The sequence below is a fragment of the Notechis scutatus genome, chromosome Z (assembly GCF_049901735.1).
Source record: "Notechis scutatus isolate UNSWTSFEM ecotype Mainland chromosome Z, rNotScu1.2, whole genome shotgun sequence".
Classification (NCBI taxonomy): Eukaryota; Metazoa; Chordata; class Lepidosauria; order Squamata; family Elapidae; genus Notechis; species Notechis scutatus.
In genome coordinates, this window is record NC_142025.1 from 39,885,685 (window position 1) to 39,901,712 (window position 16,028).

General features: G+C 36.9%; 1 protein-coding gene across 3 annotated transcripts in view; it reads left to right on the plus strand.

Annotated features, from left to right (window-relative positions):
- The window catches only part of THSD7A (thrombospondin type 1 domain containing 7A), a 253,626-nt gene that overhangs the window by 178,054 nt on the left and 59,544 nt on the right, over positions 1–16,028 (plus strand). For all 3 annotated transcript variants that reach the window (XM_026677769.2, XM_087946162.1, XM_087946161.1), the window contains exons 13-14: positions 5,150–5,344; positions 8,367–8,630. In XM_026677769.2, coding sequence (XP_026533554.1) covers positions 5,150–5,344; positions 8,367–8,630 — 459 coding nt within the window. The remainder of the gene's footprint in view (positions 1–5,149; positions 5,345–8,366; positions 8,631–16,028) is intronic.

Below are 16,028 nucleotides of genomic sequence, written 5' to 3' on the forward strand. Positions count from 1 at the left end.
CACTTCTGGCCAGACTTTTCCGAGCGGTAGATGGGTATACCTGGGTCCCACTGGTTTCCACCAATTCTGTTGTGATGGCACTGCTGGACAGCTTCCAATGTTGAAGGGAAGTAGGTATGATGTGTCTTTAATCTGTGCATTAAGTTTCCTTGGTCGACCACTGCATCTATGTTCTTCAGTGTTGCCCATTTTTTGTGTTTCTTCAAAAGAGCTTGAGCAGCACATCTTGAAACCCCAGTCTGCTTTGAAATGCAGACTGGGAGAGACCTTGCTGATACAGTATAACTACCTTGTGTCTTGTTCCTGTGCTCTGTTCCGCCATGGTATATAACCTATGACATAACAGTGTTTTCCACAATCTCAGCTTAGTAGCAGAGTTTGGCTGTTCACCCAGTTTTAAATCTCATACACAGCTGTTTCTGTTTCAGTTAATGACTGTGTTTCAACCTACATAAGAAATTGATGATTATTAACACCTGCTTGGTATAATTGGTTAATCATACACTTGGTATAATTGGTTAATCATAATCCTATAAAATATCCGGCTTTGTGCAAGGGTAAGAATTGATGCTGTTGTGAAGACAAAGGGTTGTCACAGCAAACATTGATTTGATTTGGATTTCTTTTCCATTTTGTTAATTGATCAAAAATAAACTATTAATGCTTCTATTTCTGAAAGCATTCTTAATTTACAGCATTTTTGCACATCTGCCTAACAATTTTGTACAGTATTGTACATGGGAAATTGGCCTATAATATGCTGTGGGAACATCAGGGCTAAGAATCTTTTCACAAAAGAATGGCATTTTCAGTATTTCATCCGATATTTTCAGAGTAAATATGTGCTTTAAAAAAAAGTGGGGTCATGAAAATATTGTCTTTGAAGATAACAGGCAATTACAAATACACATGAATAAATAATGCATAATTTGTATGAAATATAAAATGCCTTAAAGCAATTTAATAACTTCAGTACATTTTTTACAGCTTCTATATTTTGGTTGTATTTGACTAGGCAATATAAATAGTTTAGGGATTTTTTTTCATTAAAATTATTTTCATACACAGGGCAGACTTTGTATTTAATTATCCACATAATATTAATTTATGAATCCAGGTCCCCTTGTGGTAGATTTTAAGCAATACTATCAGCTATAATTATATCAGTCTTCTGTCTGCAACATTAGAAATGCAGTTTATTTCAGATAACTCTTTTAGGAAACCTTAGATGTCAAGCAGGTGACTAATATGTTAAGTGAACTAGATGCTTGTTAAATTGGATATAATTGGCAATTGCATCCTTGCAGTTTATGGACATATTTTACAATTCTTTGTGGTTAATCCAGAATAAGCACATTTCTGATTCTTAGAGTTTTAATGCTTGTAATCAATTTAATGTGAGCAGAATGATTAATTATTAGCCTGGCACAATGTGATAAGAGACTGATTTGTAGTCTCAAATGCTATTTACACTGTGTAAGTAAAATGGTGGGCTTAGATGACAGAATGTGCAACTTAAATTCTTTTAGAATGTATATAAATTTAAGGTTTTCATGGACTGGCATACAAGTATATTATTATATTGCTTACCACAGCTTTCTTTGTATGGCTTATTAAATAATTTCTCATTAATATGTTCTGCTAATAACAAAGATTTTGGGGGATTAGGGAATGCTACCTATATATACCCTGACAATGATAATTCATTTCATGCCAGATAGCCATCAGCTGTGTGAGCACTCTTCCATTCCTGAATCAGTTTCGTATTAATATATCCTTACACTATCATTTGTGCAGCTGAACTAATTTATTTCTGACACAGCTTTGAGATACCTAAGGGCAAATCTAAATTTTCAGAAGATATCACCTGAATAATTTTGCCTGTATCTAATTGTCTACCTGCAGCTGAGGTGGTCTGAGCAAATGGTGTTTTCCCTTTTGTCTTGCTCTAGATGTTATATACACTGCTCAAAAAAATAAAGGGAACACTTAAACAACACAATGTAACTCCAAGTCAATCACACTTCTGTGAAATCAAACTGTCCACTTAGGTAGCAACACTGATTGACAATCAATTTCACATGCTGTTGTGCAAATAGAATAGACAACAGGTGGAAAACATAGGCAGTTAGCAAGACATCCCCAATAAAGGAGTGGTTCTGCAGGTCGTGACCACAGACCACTTCTCAGTTCCTATGCTTTCTGGCTGATGGTTTGGTCACTTTTGAATGTTGGCGGTGCTTTCACTCTAGTGGTAACATGAGACGGAGTCTACAACCCACACAAGTGGCTCAGGTAGTGCAGCTCATCCAGGATGGCACATCAATGCGAGCTGTGGCAAGAAGGTTTGCTGTGTCAGCGTAGTGTCCAGAGCATGGAGGCACTACCAGGAGACAGGCCAGTACATTAGGAGATGAGGAGGAGGCCGTAGGAGGGCAACAAGCCAGCATCAGAACCGCTACCTCCGCCTTTGTGCAAGGAGAGACAGGAGGAGCACTGCCAGAGCCCTGCAAAATGACCTCCAGCGGGCCACAAATGAGCATGTGGCTGCTCAAATGGTCAGAAACAGACTCCATGAGGGTGGTATGAGGGCCCGACGTCCACAGGTGGTGCTTACAGCCCAACACTGTGCAGGACATTTGGCATTTGCCAGAGAACACCAAGATTGGCAAATTCGCCACTGGCGCCCTGTGCTCTTCACAGATGAAAGCAGGTTCACACTGAGCACATGTAACAGATGTGACAGGGTCTGGAGACGCCATGGAGAACGTTCTGCTGCCTGCAACATCCTCCAGCATGACCAGTTTGGCAGTGGGTCAGTAATGGTGTGGGGTGGCATTTCTTTAGGGGGCCGCACAGCCCTCCATGTGCTCGCCAGAGGTAGCCTGACTGCCATTAGGTACCGAGATGAGATCCTCAGACCCCTTGTGAGACCATATGCTGGTGCGGTTGGCCCTGGGTTCCTCCTAATACAAGATAATGCTAGACCTCATGTGGCTGGAGTGTGTCAGCAGTTCCTGCAAGATGAAGGCATTGATGCTATGGACTGGCCCGCCCATTCCTCAGACCTGAATCCAATTGAGCATATCTGGGACATCATGTCTCGCTCCATCCATCAATGCCACGTTACACCACAGACTGTCTAGGAGTTGGGGAATGCTTTAGTCCAGGTATGGGAGGAGATCCCTCAGGAAACCATCCACCACCTCATCAGGAGCATGCCCAGGCATTGTAGGGAGGTCATACAGGCACGTGGAGGCCACACACACTACTGAGCCTCATTTTGACTTGTTTTAAGGACATTACATCAAAGTTGGATCAGCCTGTAGTGTTTTTTTCCACTTTAATTTTGAGTGTAACTCCAAATCCAGACCTCCCTGGGTTGCTAAATTTGATTTCCATTGATAATTTTTGTGTGATTTTGTTGTCAGCACATTCAACTATGTAATGAACAAAGTATTTAAGAAGAATATTTCATTCATTCAGATCTAGGATGTCTTATTTTTGTGTTCCCTTTATTTTTTTGAGCAGCGTATATAGGTAATGTAAGACATATGGATGTTTGCATGAAATGGACAACCAGCAACTTGTAATCCATTGGCTTCTGATCGTTTCCTGTGGGCTCACCTCCTTTTACTTAGTCTAATCCCACCAGCCCCCGCTCCTCAAAATATTTTGGCTGGGAGAGAGACTAAATCCTAGCTTTCCCATTTTTAGAAAGTGGATAACCAATGAGCTGGTTGACCAATAGAGTACAGGTAATTCTCAACTTACAATAGTACATTTAGCGACCATTCAAAGTTACAATGGCACTTAAAAAAAAGTGACTTAAACCATTTTCCATACTTATGACCATTGCAGCATCCCCACAGTCACACAATCAAAATTCAGCAACTGACTCATATTTATGATGGTTTCAGTGTCATCGTCCCCCCTCTCCCGGATTTTGGGACCTTCGGACAAGCAAAGTCAATGGGAAAGCCAATTCACTTAAGAACCATTTTACTAACTTAACAACTGCAGGGATTTACTTAATAACTGTGGCAAGAAAGGTCATAAAATGTTTGTTAAGCCACTTATAGGGCTTAACAAATGTCTCACTTACAAAAATAAATTTTGGGCTCAGTTATAGGTTGAGGACTATCTGGCCTTGGCTGAATGAATATAATCGGAATTTTAATTCTTGGGAAGGTCTCATTTACAAAATTAAATCTCCTCCTAGACTTTAGTTCATAGGTTATTGGGGGTAAATGTTTTTGAAATCAGCATGACACATTAGCAAGAAAATCTTCATAAAACAGGAAATGGGGCTAAAGCATTTTGTTTAATTTTTGCTTTTTATATAGAACTGGAACAGGCAGCCTTTTCTCTGTTACATGAAAAGGGGTTGGAGACAGTAAGTTGTCCATGCCTAGTTAAGAGTTTTATGAAGTGGTAGAATTGCTAGTCAAAGATAGCGCTTGGCTTATAACATGAAATGAAATATCATTCCAATGGACACTTTCAAGGAAACTATATCTTGTCCTCTATAATATATAGGAATGTATTCTATTATCAAATGCCTTGAAATGGCGTTTCAAATATTTTCATGTCTGCAGATTTCTTTATGGCATTGCTATTGGAAAGGAAATCTTTTGTGTTTTGTTAAACTTCATTATAATATTCAAATGCATGTTGTTTCTGATTTTCCACCAATTTTATTTTCCAAGAGGAGCTGTTTCCAGATTTAAATTTTTTTACGTATGCACAATCTCAGTATATTTAGAATTGGAGGAAGAATCAGGTTTTTTCTCTCCATTAATCTATTATTCTTAGAATGAACTATACAGAGAAGTTAAATTATGCTATAAAGTAGGGAGTAATATATAATATTATTCTTTCCTGCACAGTATACTTGTATTGTATTTCTATGTCACATTGTTTGGATCAACTGCTGATTTGAATTACATGGGAGATATGCATTATTCTGTGTTTCCTAATATTTGAAAATAAATCCTTTGTGGAGAGTTCTCAGGGGAAATAATATTATTCATGAACATATTGCCTTGCTTCTAAATCAAAAGTGGGTGCCTATTGTTAGCTGCTACGTTGTCTAACCAATAAAAAGCCTGTCAGTTTGTTATAATTCCTTCTGCTTTCCTGCTTCCAGCTATTACATGTCGCAAACAAGATGGCAGCCAGGCTGATATTGGTGAATGCCTCAAATATGCAGGGCCTTTACCACCTTTAACACAACTCTGCCAAATTCCTTGCCAAGATGACTGCCTGTTCACAACCTGGTCAAAATTTTCTGCCTGTGGGGTGGACTGTGGATCAGTTAGAACAAGGAAGCGCTTACTAATTGGTAAGAATTAATGTAAAATCTGTGAGTAATATAATTGTTGTTACTGGGAAATAAATTATATTCAGCATAGATAAATTATAAGCAGTAGGACTTAAATTTGGTGGTGTTCATAGGGATAAATATAACAGGGCAACATAACAGCTACAAAAATGCAGTCAAAGCCCTACTCTTTTCACGTGTGTGGCATCAAATGTAAAAAGGATAGAGATTTGAATATATTGTTGTGATTGACATCTTGATTTTTTTTAAACCTCCCCTTCAGTCATCCCTCCTTCAATTTTGACTAAATATTGAATCAACCACAAGTAGTGAAGGATTGTGCATTTATAAATATGCTTATGCAGAAGATTATGAGGTTTAATCATGGGTATCGCATTGTGAGATTTTGCTACTTTAACTAGTTGAATAATATCAGAAAGCAAGTGTGGCTAGAAAGCATAAACACTATAAGAACTTTTCTTTCATGAAAACTGGATTAGTTTACATTAGCCAAGGTTCTGCTTTTTTAACAGTTCATATAAAAGTCTACAGACATACATTTATGTTTCATAAGAAATATACATGTATTTCAGGTTTATATTGTTTATAATTCTATCTTTATAGGTTCCTGAAAACTTAGTATCTCATTTGTCAATAGGAATCAATTCATTTGCATTTAGCTTCTATTTCATTATTTTTTAAAAAAAGTTAAATATTTTGGGCTGCAATGTTACACATAATTTACTAACTTCAATCTTAGTTAGTGAGATTTTAGTAGCCAGTCCAGTTTTGCTGGACAAGTAGACCACTTTAAAGTCTTGACATCAAATGAGAAAATGCACCTATTTGAATAATAGAAATATTGATTATCTAATTATTCATAGCACAGAATCCCTATATCATAGCTATGGACTAATAGCTTGAATAAATTTCATTTAGGAAGATTCTACATAATCCAAACTGCAAAAATAAAGCAATGAAAGGAATATTTCTGAATTTGGCATTATTAAGTAATGTGTTTATATTCATCTAAACAAAGGCTAGTCAATTAGTAGCCCAGAATGTCTTCTATAAAGTATGTTAATTATTCATATTAAAAAAACTTTCAAATGTAATCAAAACTGAGGTTATTAATGCTATATTTACTCATCCTCTGGCAAACATCATAACACTGACTTTTCCAACTGCATCTTATAACATCACATAAAAATTAGTATGTTCAAAAATATTACCATTTGTATCACAGTGGAAAAAATAGTAAAATGAAAAGTGATTTAATATTTAGATTTAGATAATAAAAATTGACATAATCATGCATTTTAAAGATAGGGTTGTTGTTTTTTACACAATTGCTGTAACAGTGATGAAAACCAATACTAGTAAGCCAGAGAACAACAAACAGTTTTGTATTTATGTGACCACTTACACAAGGCATAGGATCATGGAATTGCAGATAAAGTTGGATTGTTGGGTACCTAATTAAGACTAAAGGAAATGTGATACAGACAACAAAATATATATTTCACAGGAAGTTCAATTGATCACATAATTCCATGAGTGGATGGAAGGAACATTGCTAAGAAACATTTATTTAGTTGAAAATTCTCACAAAAGGCCTCAAAGTATTCTAATTTTCAAATATGTATATTAGAACTAATATTAAAACTTAATATAGGTACTTTATAGTTAGAATACAAAAAAACACACCTCATTATGTGTACATCTTGTATATATAGTGACATGGCTTGTAATCTCTCCAGTCTGGTGATTTTGCCCTTAGTAAGTTCATCACCACCCATTTGGTGGTGGATATGAAAGCTGAACTGGCATTTAGTACTGAGATTTGCTAAGCTGAGAAAAGTAGATCTGACCTAACTCTGCCTATTTGGATTTTCAATACAGTGTAAACTCAGACCAGGGATCTGGGTGAAAAATCACTGTGATTCACAGAAAATCTCAATTAGAAAAATTCTCCTAATCGAGACAAACTATAAAAGCACTTATTTGGCATAGGCCATATGAGACAGGGTGGAATTGATGTTGCATTAGTGAATGAGTTGGCTCAGATAATGTATTTTATAAAAATGATAAAATTAAAAAATAACAGTTTTACCATCTATGCAAAACTATGTGGTTTCCAGAACACCCATAGGACCAGTACATGAGACCATGAGAAAGGTAGGCTGATATTGGGGAGAAAGGTTGGTGACCCAACTATTATGGTAATCCTGTTAGAGTCAGATTTGATGAAGTTCGATCTCAGGTAGCATACACTGCAAGAGTAGTGTCTTCTCTGAATGCTTCCCTTCCTGATATTCAAAGAATGTGTACTATTTCAGTCCCACAGGTGCTTTTTCAAAAGACAACTGGACTTCGTTTTTCTTTGAAGATGTTTCACTTCTCATCCAATAAGCTTTTTCAGTTGTTCTTTAGAACTAAAGAAGTTTTCTTGGATAAGAACTGAAATGTCTTCAAAGAAAAACAAAGTCCAGTTGCCTTTTGAAAAAGCAGTTGTGGGACAACCATGACCTGGATGACAAGAATCTCTACAGATATCTATTATTTCAGGCTTGTTTTTAGACAGGTGTGATTTCTCTCTCATGTATTTCAATGTATAAGTTTTATGGACATTTTGAAAAATGTTTTATTATTGTGTTAAACAACCTGATAACAACCTGTTTTAAGATATTTTATGAGAAAGATAAAAAATAAAAATCATAATAGCACCTAACATATGGCATACATATTGAAGATAATGGTAGAATGTGTCAGGATTGTATTCACCACACAATAGCATATAATGGCTAAGAAAACAATTCTAGCATGCTAATGTATTGAACCCTGAATCCTGATCTTTTCTGAAGCAGACACATTCCAGACAATAGTAGACAATAAGTATCTAACTCAAGTTCAATTATTTCTATGGAATTATTCCTGATTACTATTAAGTAATAAGTTCAATTCTTATAATCAAAACAATTTACTTCTAAGTAAATATCAGATTCAAGAAAACACTTTCTGAAACTCTTTCTCTCTCTTTCAGGGAAAAGTAAGAAGAAAGAGAAATGTAAGAATCCTCAACTGTATCCACTCATTGAGACCCAATTCTGCCAATGTGACAAATACAATGCCCAACCAGTAGGGAACTGGTCAGACTGTATATTACCTGAAGGCAAAGTAGACATACTTATGGGAATGAAAGTTCAAGGAGACATCAAAGAGTGTGGACAAGGCTACCGTTATCAAGCCATGGCTTGTTATGATCAAAGCAGTAGACTTGTTGAAACATCCCGGTGCAACAGTCATGGTATTTAAAATAATTTGCTACTCTTTTATGAATTTCTTCTATATTCAATTTTACAGTAGTAAAATTGTACAATTCTAATATATTTTAGATTATGAGTATTATGGTTTCTTATCTAATTAGTTGAAAGATAAAAGTTTCATTTATATCTGAAAAAGACCAGATTGTGTCATGAACTGTGTGTGTGTGTGTGTGTGTGTGTGTGTGTGTGTGTGTGTGTGTGTGTAGTGGGAGGACAATGATGTCTTCAGAACCTAAGATTAAAGCTTGAAGATTCCATCAGCAACCCCTGAAAGTTTTGGAGAAACAGAGCTAGATCTAGACTAAATTGTATATAGTCCCTATTGAAATAAATGAATTTTAAGTTAGGTGTCTCTCAGTGGTGGGATTCAATTTTTTTACCACTGTTTTTGGGGCCATGGCTTGGTGGGCGCACTTTGCATGCACTTTGTGCACGCACAGAAGGTTTGATACTGACCTTCTTCTGCAATCCTGCACTCTCCCTGAATCTTCAACAGCTGACACGTGGCAATCTGCTGTGCCGTATGAAGCAGCTGAGCTTCAAAACCAGGAAATAAAGGTCAGAATAGAGCAGGGGTGGGCATGCAGGCCCAGCAGCTGATCGTCAGAGTGAACTAGTTTGCTCACAGATGCTATTCGGAGCTACCAGTTTGGCTGAACTGTGCCGAACCGGTAGAATACTACCACTAGTGTCACTTTGAATGGATTTCAAGGCTGCAATGCCACATTTTTGGAGCAACCTCAAAATCATTTCATTCTCCAAAGTTGTATTTTTTGGAATCAGGTGATTCCAGTTTTGTCTTTGTTAATTTTCTGTTACAGTTTTAAAGGTGAGTTTTTATTAATTTCCATTATTCATCTATTAGTTTATGGACCATATGCTGTTTTAAAAATTCTTATATCCATAAGATGCTTTCAGCATATTTTTTAGGTTTATTATCTGATATGGGCTATGAAACCACATTGCTCTTAGGTGTTCAGATGTCTTTTCAGGTTGAAAGGACTTTTTACCAATCTTGGGTGGCAGCTGCCTAGTCTGACAACCTGTTCAGATTATTGCGCTGTGTTTTGTGAGTGGGAGATTTCAGAAATGTCTCTGATTCAGCATAGGACCATCAAATTATTGGCAGAGGCAAGAACATGTAACTATTTCACATCCATATCACATCCAGCCGTGATTTGTCATAATTGTGATGATTATGGCTTCCAGCTCAGCAAAACCCCAAATCCACAATCTCAGAAAATTAGAATATTACATGCAATCAATAAAACAAGGATTGTACATAGAACAATATCGGACCTGTGAAAAGTATAAGCATGCATATGTACTCAGTACTTGGTTTGGGCCCCTTTTGCAGCAATTACTGCCTCAATGCGGCGTGGCATGGAAGGTATCAGCCTGTGGCACTGCTGAGGTGTTATGGAAGACCAGGAAGCTTCAATAGCGGCCTTCAGCTCTTCTGCATTGTTTGGTCTCATGTCTCTCATCTTTCTCTTGGCAATGCCCCATAGATTCTCTATGGGGTTCAGGTCAGGCGAGTTTGCTGGCCAATCAAGCACAGTAATCCCACGGTCATTGAACCAGGTTTTGGTGCTTTTGGCAGTGTGGGCAGGTGCCAAGTCCTGCTGGGAAATGAAGTCAGCTTGCCCATAAAGCTCATCTGCGGAAGGAAGCATGAAGTGCTCCAAAATCTCCTGGTGGACAGCTGCATTGACCCTGGATTTAATGAAGCACAGTGGACCAACACCAGCAGATGACATGGCTCCCCAAATCAATACAGACTGTGGAAACTTCACACTGGACTTCAAGCATCTTGCAGTGTGTGCCTCTTCATTCTTCCTCCAGACTCTGGGTCCTTGGTTTCCAAATGAGATGCAAAAGTTGCTCTCATCAGAAAAGAGGACTTTGGACTACTGAGCAACAGACCAGGTCTGTTTTTCTTTAGCCCAGGTAAGACGCTTCTGACATTGTTTGTTGTTCAGAAGCTGCTTGACAAGAGGAATATGACATTTGAAGCCCATGTCCAGGATCCATCTGTGTGTGGTGGCTCTTGATGCACTGACTCCAGCCTCAGTCCACTCCTTTTGTAAGTCCCCAACACTTTTGAATGGCCTTTTCCTGACAATCCTCTCCAGGCTGCGGTCATCCCTGCTGCTTGTGCATCTTTTTCTTCCACACTTTTCCCTTCCACATAACTTTCTATTAATGTGCTTTGATACAACACTTTGGGAACATCCAACTTCTTTTGCAATTACCTTTTGAGGCTTTCCCTCCTTATGGAGGGTGTCAATGGTGGTTTTCTGCACAACTACCAGGTCAGCAGTCTTTCCCATGATTGTGATTCCTACTGAACCTGACTGACAGACAATTTAAAGACTCAGGAACCCTTTGCAGGTCTTATGGCTTAATTAGCTGATTAGAGTGGGACACTGAGCCTAGAATATTGAACCTTTTCACAATATTCTAATTTTCTGAGATTATGGATTTGGGGTTTTCCTGAGCTGCAAGCCATAACCATCACAATTATGACAAATCATGGCTTGAACTATCTTGCTTTGCATGTAATGAGTCTATCTCATATATTAGGTTCACCTTTTAAGTTGCATTACTGAAATAAATGAACTTTTGCACAATATTCTAATTTTTCGAGTTTCACCTCTCTCTCTCTCTCTCTCTCTGTGTGTGTGTGTGTGTGTGTATGTGTGTGCACACAAATAATGCTGGTTTTCGTAGTCTTTACTAAGAATAAGAGAGATGCACAACGTTTTAAAGCTTTTGGCTCCATTTAACTGGTATGATGGTGTGATGACTACTTATTCATGGAAATCTAAACTAATGTCCATTCAACCATAACTAAATAATTTTCCTGTTTTGGACGTCTTTGGAGAACTAGGACCTCAGGTTGCAAACTTTCTTCCAGGCCATTATGCTGGACTAATAATTTATCCTATTTAGATATTATAGATGTATTTCAGTTTCTCAAGTAAGCGGTGGTGAATGGTGGTTCTCTTGAATATTCTTCAATCTATAACAAAGTTCTTTTTAGTACAAATATCTGTTCAATAGGCAGACAAATGCTCTATTATAGGCATACATTTTGACATCACTGCCCCTTGGAATGAACTTTAAAATAATCTCTTGTAAAATCCTATTTTTGCACAAAAAAGTTTAGTTTTTAGTGTATTCCTCAAATAAATGTAAATCTAATACTTAAAAATTGTTCAAAGTATTTATTGAATGTAGGTGCATTTCAAAACAAATTCCCAATTGACCTTGCCTAGTGAATAACATACAAATAGTCACAACATCATTATAGATAATTTCTTTCTGTGAATTTTATATATTATTTATGCCCTAGTTTTTGGGTAAACATTACTGTTGCTCTGAAGGTAGGAGTATGCACAAAATCAGACTTGAAGGCAAAAAGTTACTTCAGGGCATGAATGTAGCACATGTCTTCATCTCTTAAAAATAACTATGCCTTTTCTTATGATCTTTTTTTTTATTTTTACAAATTTTATTAATTTTAAAGACATACAAAACATAAATATACAAAAAGACTAGGCACCCAAGATTAGGCACGCAAGACTAGGCACCCAAGACTAGGCACGCACGCCCCCAACTACCTCAATTCCAACTACTGCCGGCCTTAAATGCAAACTACTCAATGCAAGAAGCCTCGTGAATAAAATACCTGAATTTCTCTTCCTCCTAAATATGGCTAACTTCGACATTATATTTGTCTGTGAAACATGGCTCAATGCATCTCTCCCCGACTCCATTACCACAGTAAGAAACTATCATGTTTACAGATCAGATCGTGAAAATCGTCAAGGAGGTGGAGTTGCTATATTCTATAAAAAATCCTTACATCTAAAAAATATCCAAGTTACCCAGGAGTTTGCCCTTCCTGAAACCATCATCTGTGAACTATCCTCAAATATCACAATTCGATTCTTACTATGTTACAGAGCACCTGATTATGACATCGAACATATAAACAAGCTAAATACATTACTAACATGGGCTGCATCCTGCCCATACCCTTTTATCCTTCTTGGTGATTTCAATCTACCTCATATTAACTGGACCCTAAATGATTGTACAACTGAAATCATACACACAACCTTCTACAATGCTATTACAAATCTGGGACTGGAACAACTAGTAACCAACAACACTAGACTAAACAACTGCCTCGATCTCATCTTCTGCAACAGTTTGAACCTAATCTACGGAATACAATCTAAAGAACCCTTTTCCAGTAGTGACCACAACATGATCGACTTTTGTCTCAACATACATCCACACAAAAATCACCACAATGATGTAATCCCTATTGTAACTTCAAAAAGGCAACTATGATCTTATAGACAACGATCTCTCATCCCTTGATTGGCAATCTCTATTCACTGGATGCAATACCGTTGAAGACCATTATAACATATTTTTACTTGAAGTCAAAAGAGTCATCAAACTATATGTACCAACAACAACTCCCAAAACAAAACAAAAAGCAGATTACCCATATCAATAAGGAAACTTCAATCCAAAAAGAGATCACTCTGGCGGAAAAACAAATCTGGTCACGCTGCCAATTTCAAAAACCGATACAAAATCTATGCCACCAGATAAAGACCGAATGCACCAATTATCACATTAAACAAGAGGAAAACCTTCTAAGCACCAATTCCACCCGCTTTTTACAATTTTGTAAACAACAAACTAAAAGACTCAAGGTCCATCCCTCCCTTGATAGGACCTGATGGTAAAGACTGCAACGACGACACCATTAAAGCCAACATCTTTAACACATTCTTCGCTCAGTATTTGTAAACAGCAATGGATCATACCCAATATTTCCTAGCCGTATTCACAGATAACAACAATGATCTAATACATATCGATTTCACAGAAGACAATGTTGAAAAAGCAATACGCAACCTAAAACCATCTCTATCTATTGGACCGGATGGAATATGTGCCTACTTCTTAAGAAAGCTATCCACTGCCATAGCCAAACCTCTAAGCATAATCTTTGAAAATCTTTCAGAACCAGCTCCTTGCCTAACCTATGGTCACAAGCCACAGTCATCCCCATCTTCAAAAAGGGAGACCCAAGCCTAGTTGAAAACTTACAGGCCAATCTCCTTATGCTGCGTCACCTGTAAAGTCATGGAATCAATTATTAACCAATCCATCATCCTTCACTTAGAGACAAATAACCTACTCTCCAATAAACAATTTGGTTTCAGGAAAAACTATCCTGTAATCTGCAACTCTTACACTGCAAAAACATATGGACGACACAACTCGACCAGGGTAAAACAATAGACGCAATCTACATAGACTTCTGTAAAGCCTTTGATTCAGTGGTACACGACAAACTACTCCTAAAAATAAAATCCTATGGTATCTCTGGACAACTGAATAAGTGGATAGAAGCATTCCTGTCAAACAGACAACAAATGGTCAAAATCGGGAGCGCCCTATCAAATCCAGTACCTGTCAATAGTGGTGTTCCCCAAGGCAGTGTTCTAGGACCAACTCTCTTCATACTCTACATAAACGACCTCTGTGATCATATTAAGAGCAATTGCGCTCTCTTCGCTGATGATGTAAAGCTGTTCAATACCACAGACAATACTGCTACCCTACAAAAAGATCTTGACTATGTATCCGAATGGTCAAACAAATGGCAACTTCAAATCTCAACAAATAAATGCTCTGTCTTACATATTGGCAAAAAAAATCAGAAAATAAAATACAAGCTGAATAGTCAAGATCTTGTTGATGACCCAAGCTCTGTAAAGGACCTTGGAATACTCACCTCTAATGATCTAAGTGCTAGAGCACACTGCAACTACATAGCCAAAAAGGCATTAAGAGTTGTTAACCTAATCCTACGTAGCTTTTTCTCTGGCAATATCACACTACTAACCAGAGCATACAAAACATTTGCTAGACCAATACTCGAATACAGTTCATCAGTCTGGAACCCACACTACGTATCTGATATTAGCACAATTGAGAAAGTCCAGAAATATTTCACAAGAAGAGTTCTCCACTCCTCTACTCGCTGTAGAATACCTTATGCCACCAGACTTGAAATTCTAGAACTAGAAAACCTTGAATTACGCCGCTTCGGTCTGACTTAAGCATGGTATACAAAATCATACATTGCAATGTCCTACCTGTCAATGAATACTTCAGCTTCAACCATAACAACACAAGAGCACACAATAGATACAAACTCAAAGTAAACCGCACAAACTTGATTGCAGGAAATACGACTTCAGCAATAGAGTGGTCAATGTCTGGAATACTCTACCCGACTCTGTAGTTTCTTCCCCAAACCCCAAAAACTTTAACCTTAGACTGTCTACTATTGACCTCACCCCTTTCCTAAGAGGTCTGTAAGGGCGTGCATAAGCGCACCAACGTGCCTACCGTCCCTGTCCTATTGTTTCTCTTATTCTTTTATTTTTCTTATATGTAACCATTTCATGTATTCACAACTATGTATACATTTATACTTATTATCTTGTAAACAATTGGCAAATCAAATAAATAAAATAAATAAATAAATAAAAAACACAAAACATAAAAACATAAAAAATCTCTTTTCTGAAAGTTGCTTGGTCCCAGGTTAAAACTCTTGGTACAGACACAAATTCAAATTCATATTCATTTTACATACAATTTCATATCTTATTAACATTTTCAATTTTCTATATAACTTCTCCTCTCTTTTAAGTTTTCTCAATTTTATTTTATTTATCTCCTCTCAATTCGAATCATAATATTTATTATTCTTTGTCTGTTCTATTTCCAGCTATCCATTTATCCTTCTTCTTTGAAAAAAAAACTTCTCCTATACACTAAATGGAGTATGATGCCTTTATCTCTTTCCCCTATCTTTATAATACTTAATATAAAACACATAACTTACATTGGGATTCTGTCTGGTACATTCTAAAATTATACTATATTATCAAAACCAATACAAATCTATTCATTAATATTGATATTCATTTATATCTTAAACATTTAACACATTACTTTTCAGTTAAATCACATACTTTTATGGGAGCACCTATTTTCCATAGTTATTCCCCTCGCCCCACATCACATATTATAGCTCATTATTTCATTACGATGTCCCTCCTTCTTCTACTTCAAATCTCTCATTTCACAAAAAGTTTCACTAGGATAACATAGTCTAATCATTAATATTAACAATCATTTATATCTTAAACATTTTACTCATTTCAATTAAATATCATGCCTTTGTGGGAACACTTATGCTTTCCAAAATTATTTCCCCCTCCACATCACATATCTTAAATCATATTTCATTACAGTACTCCCTTTTTCTT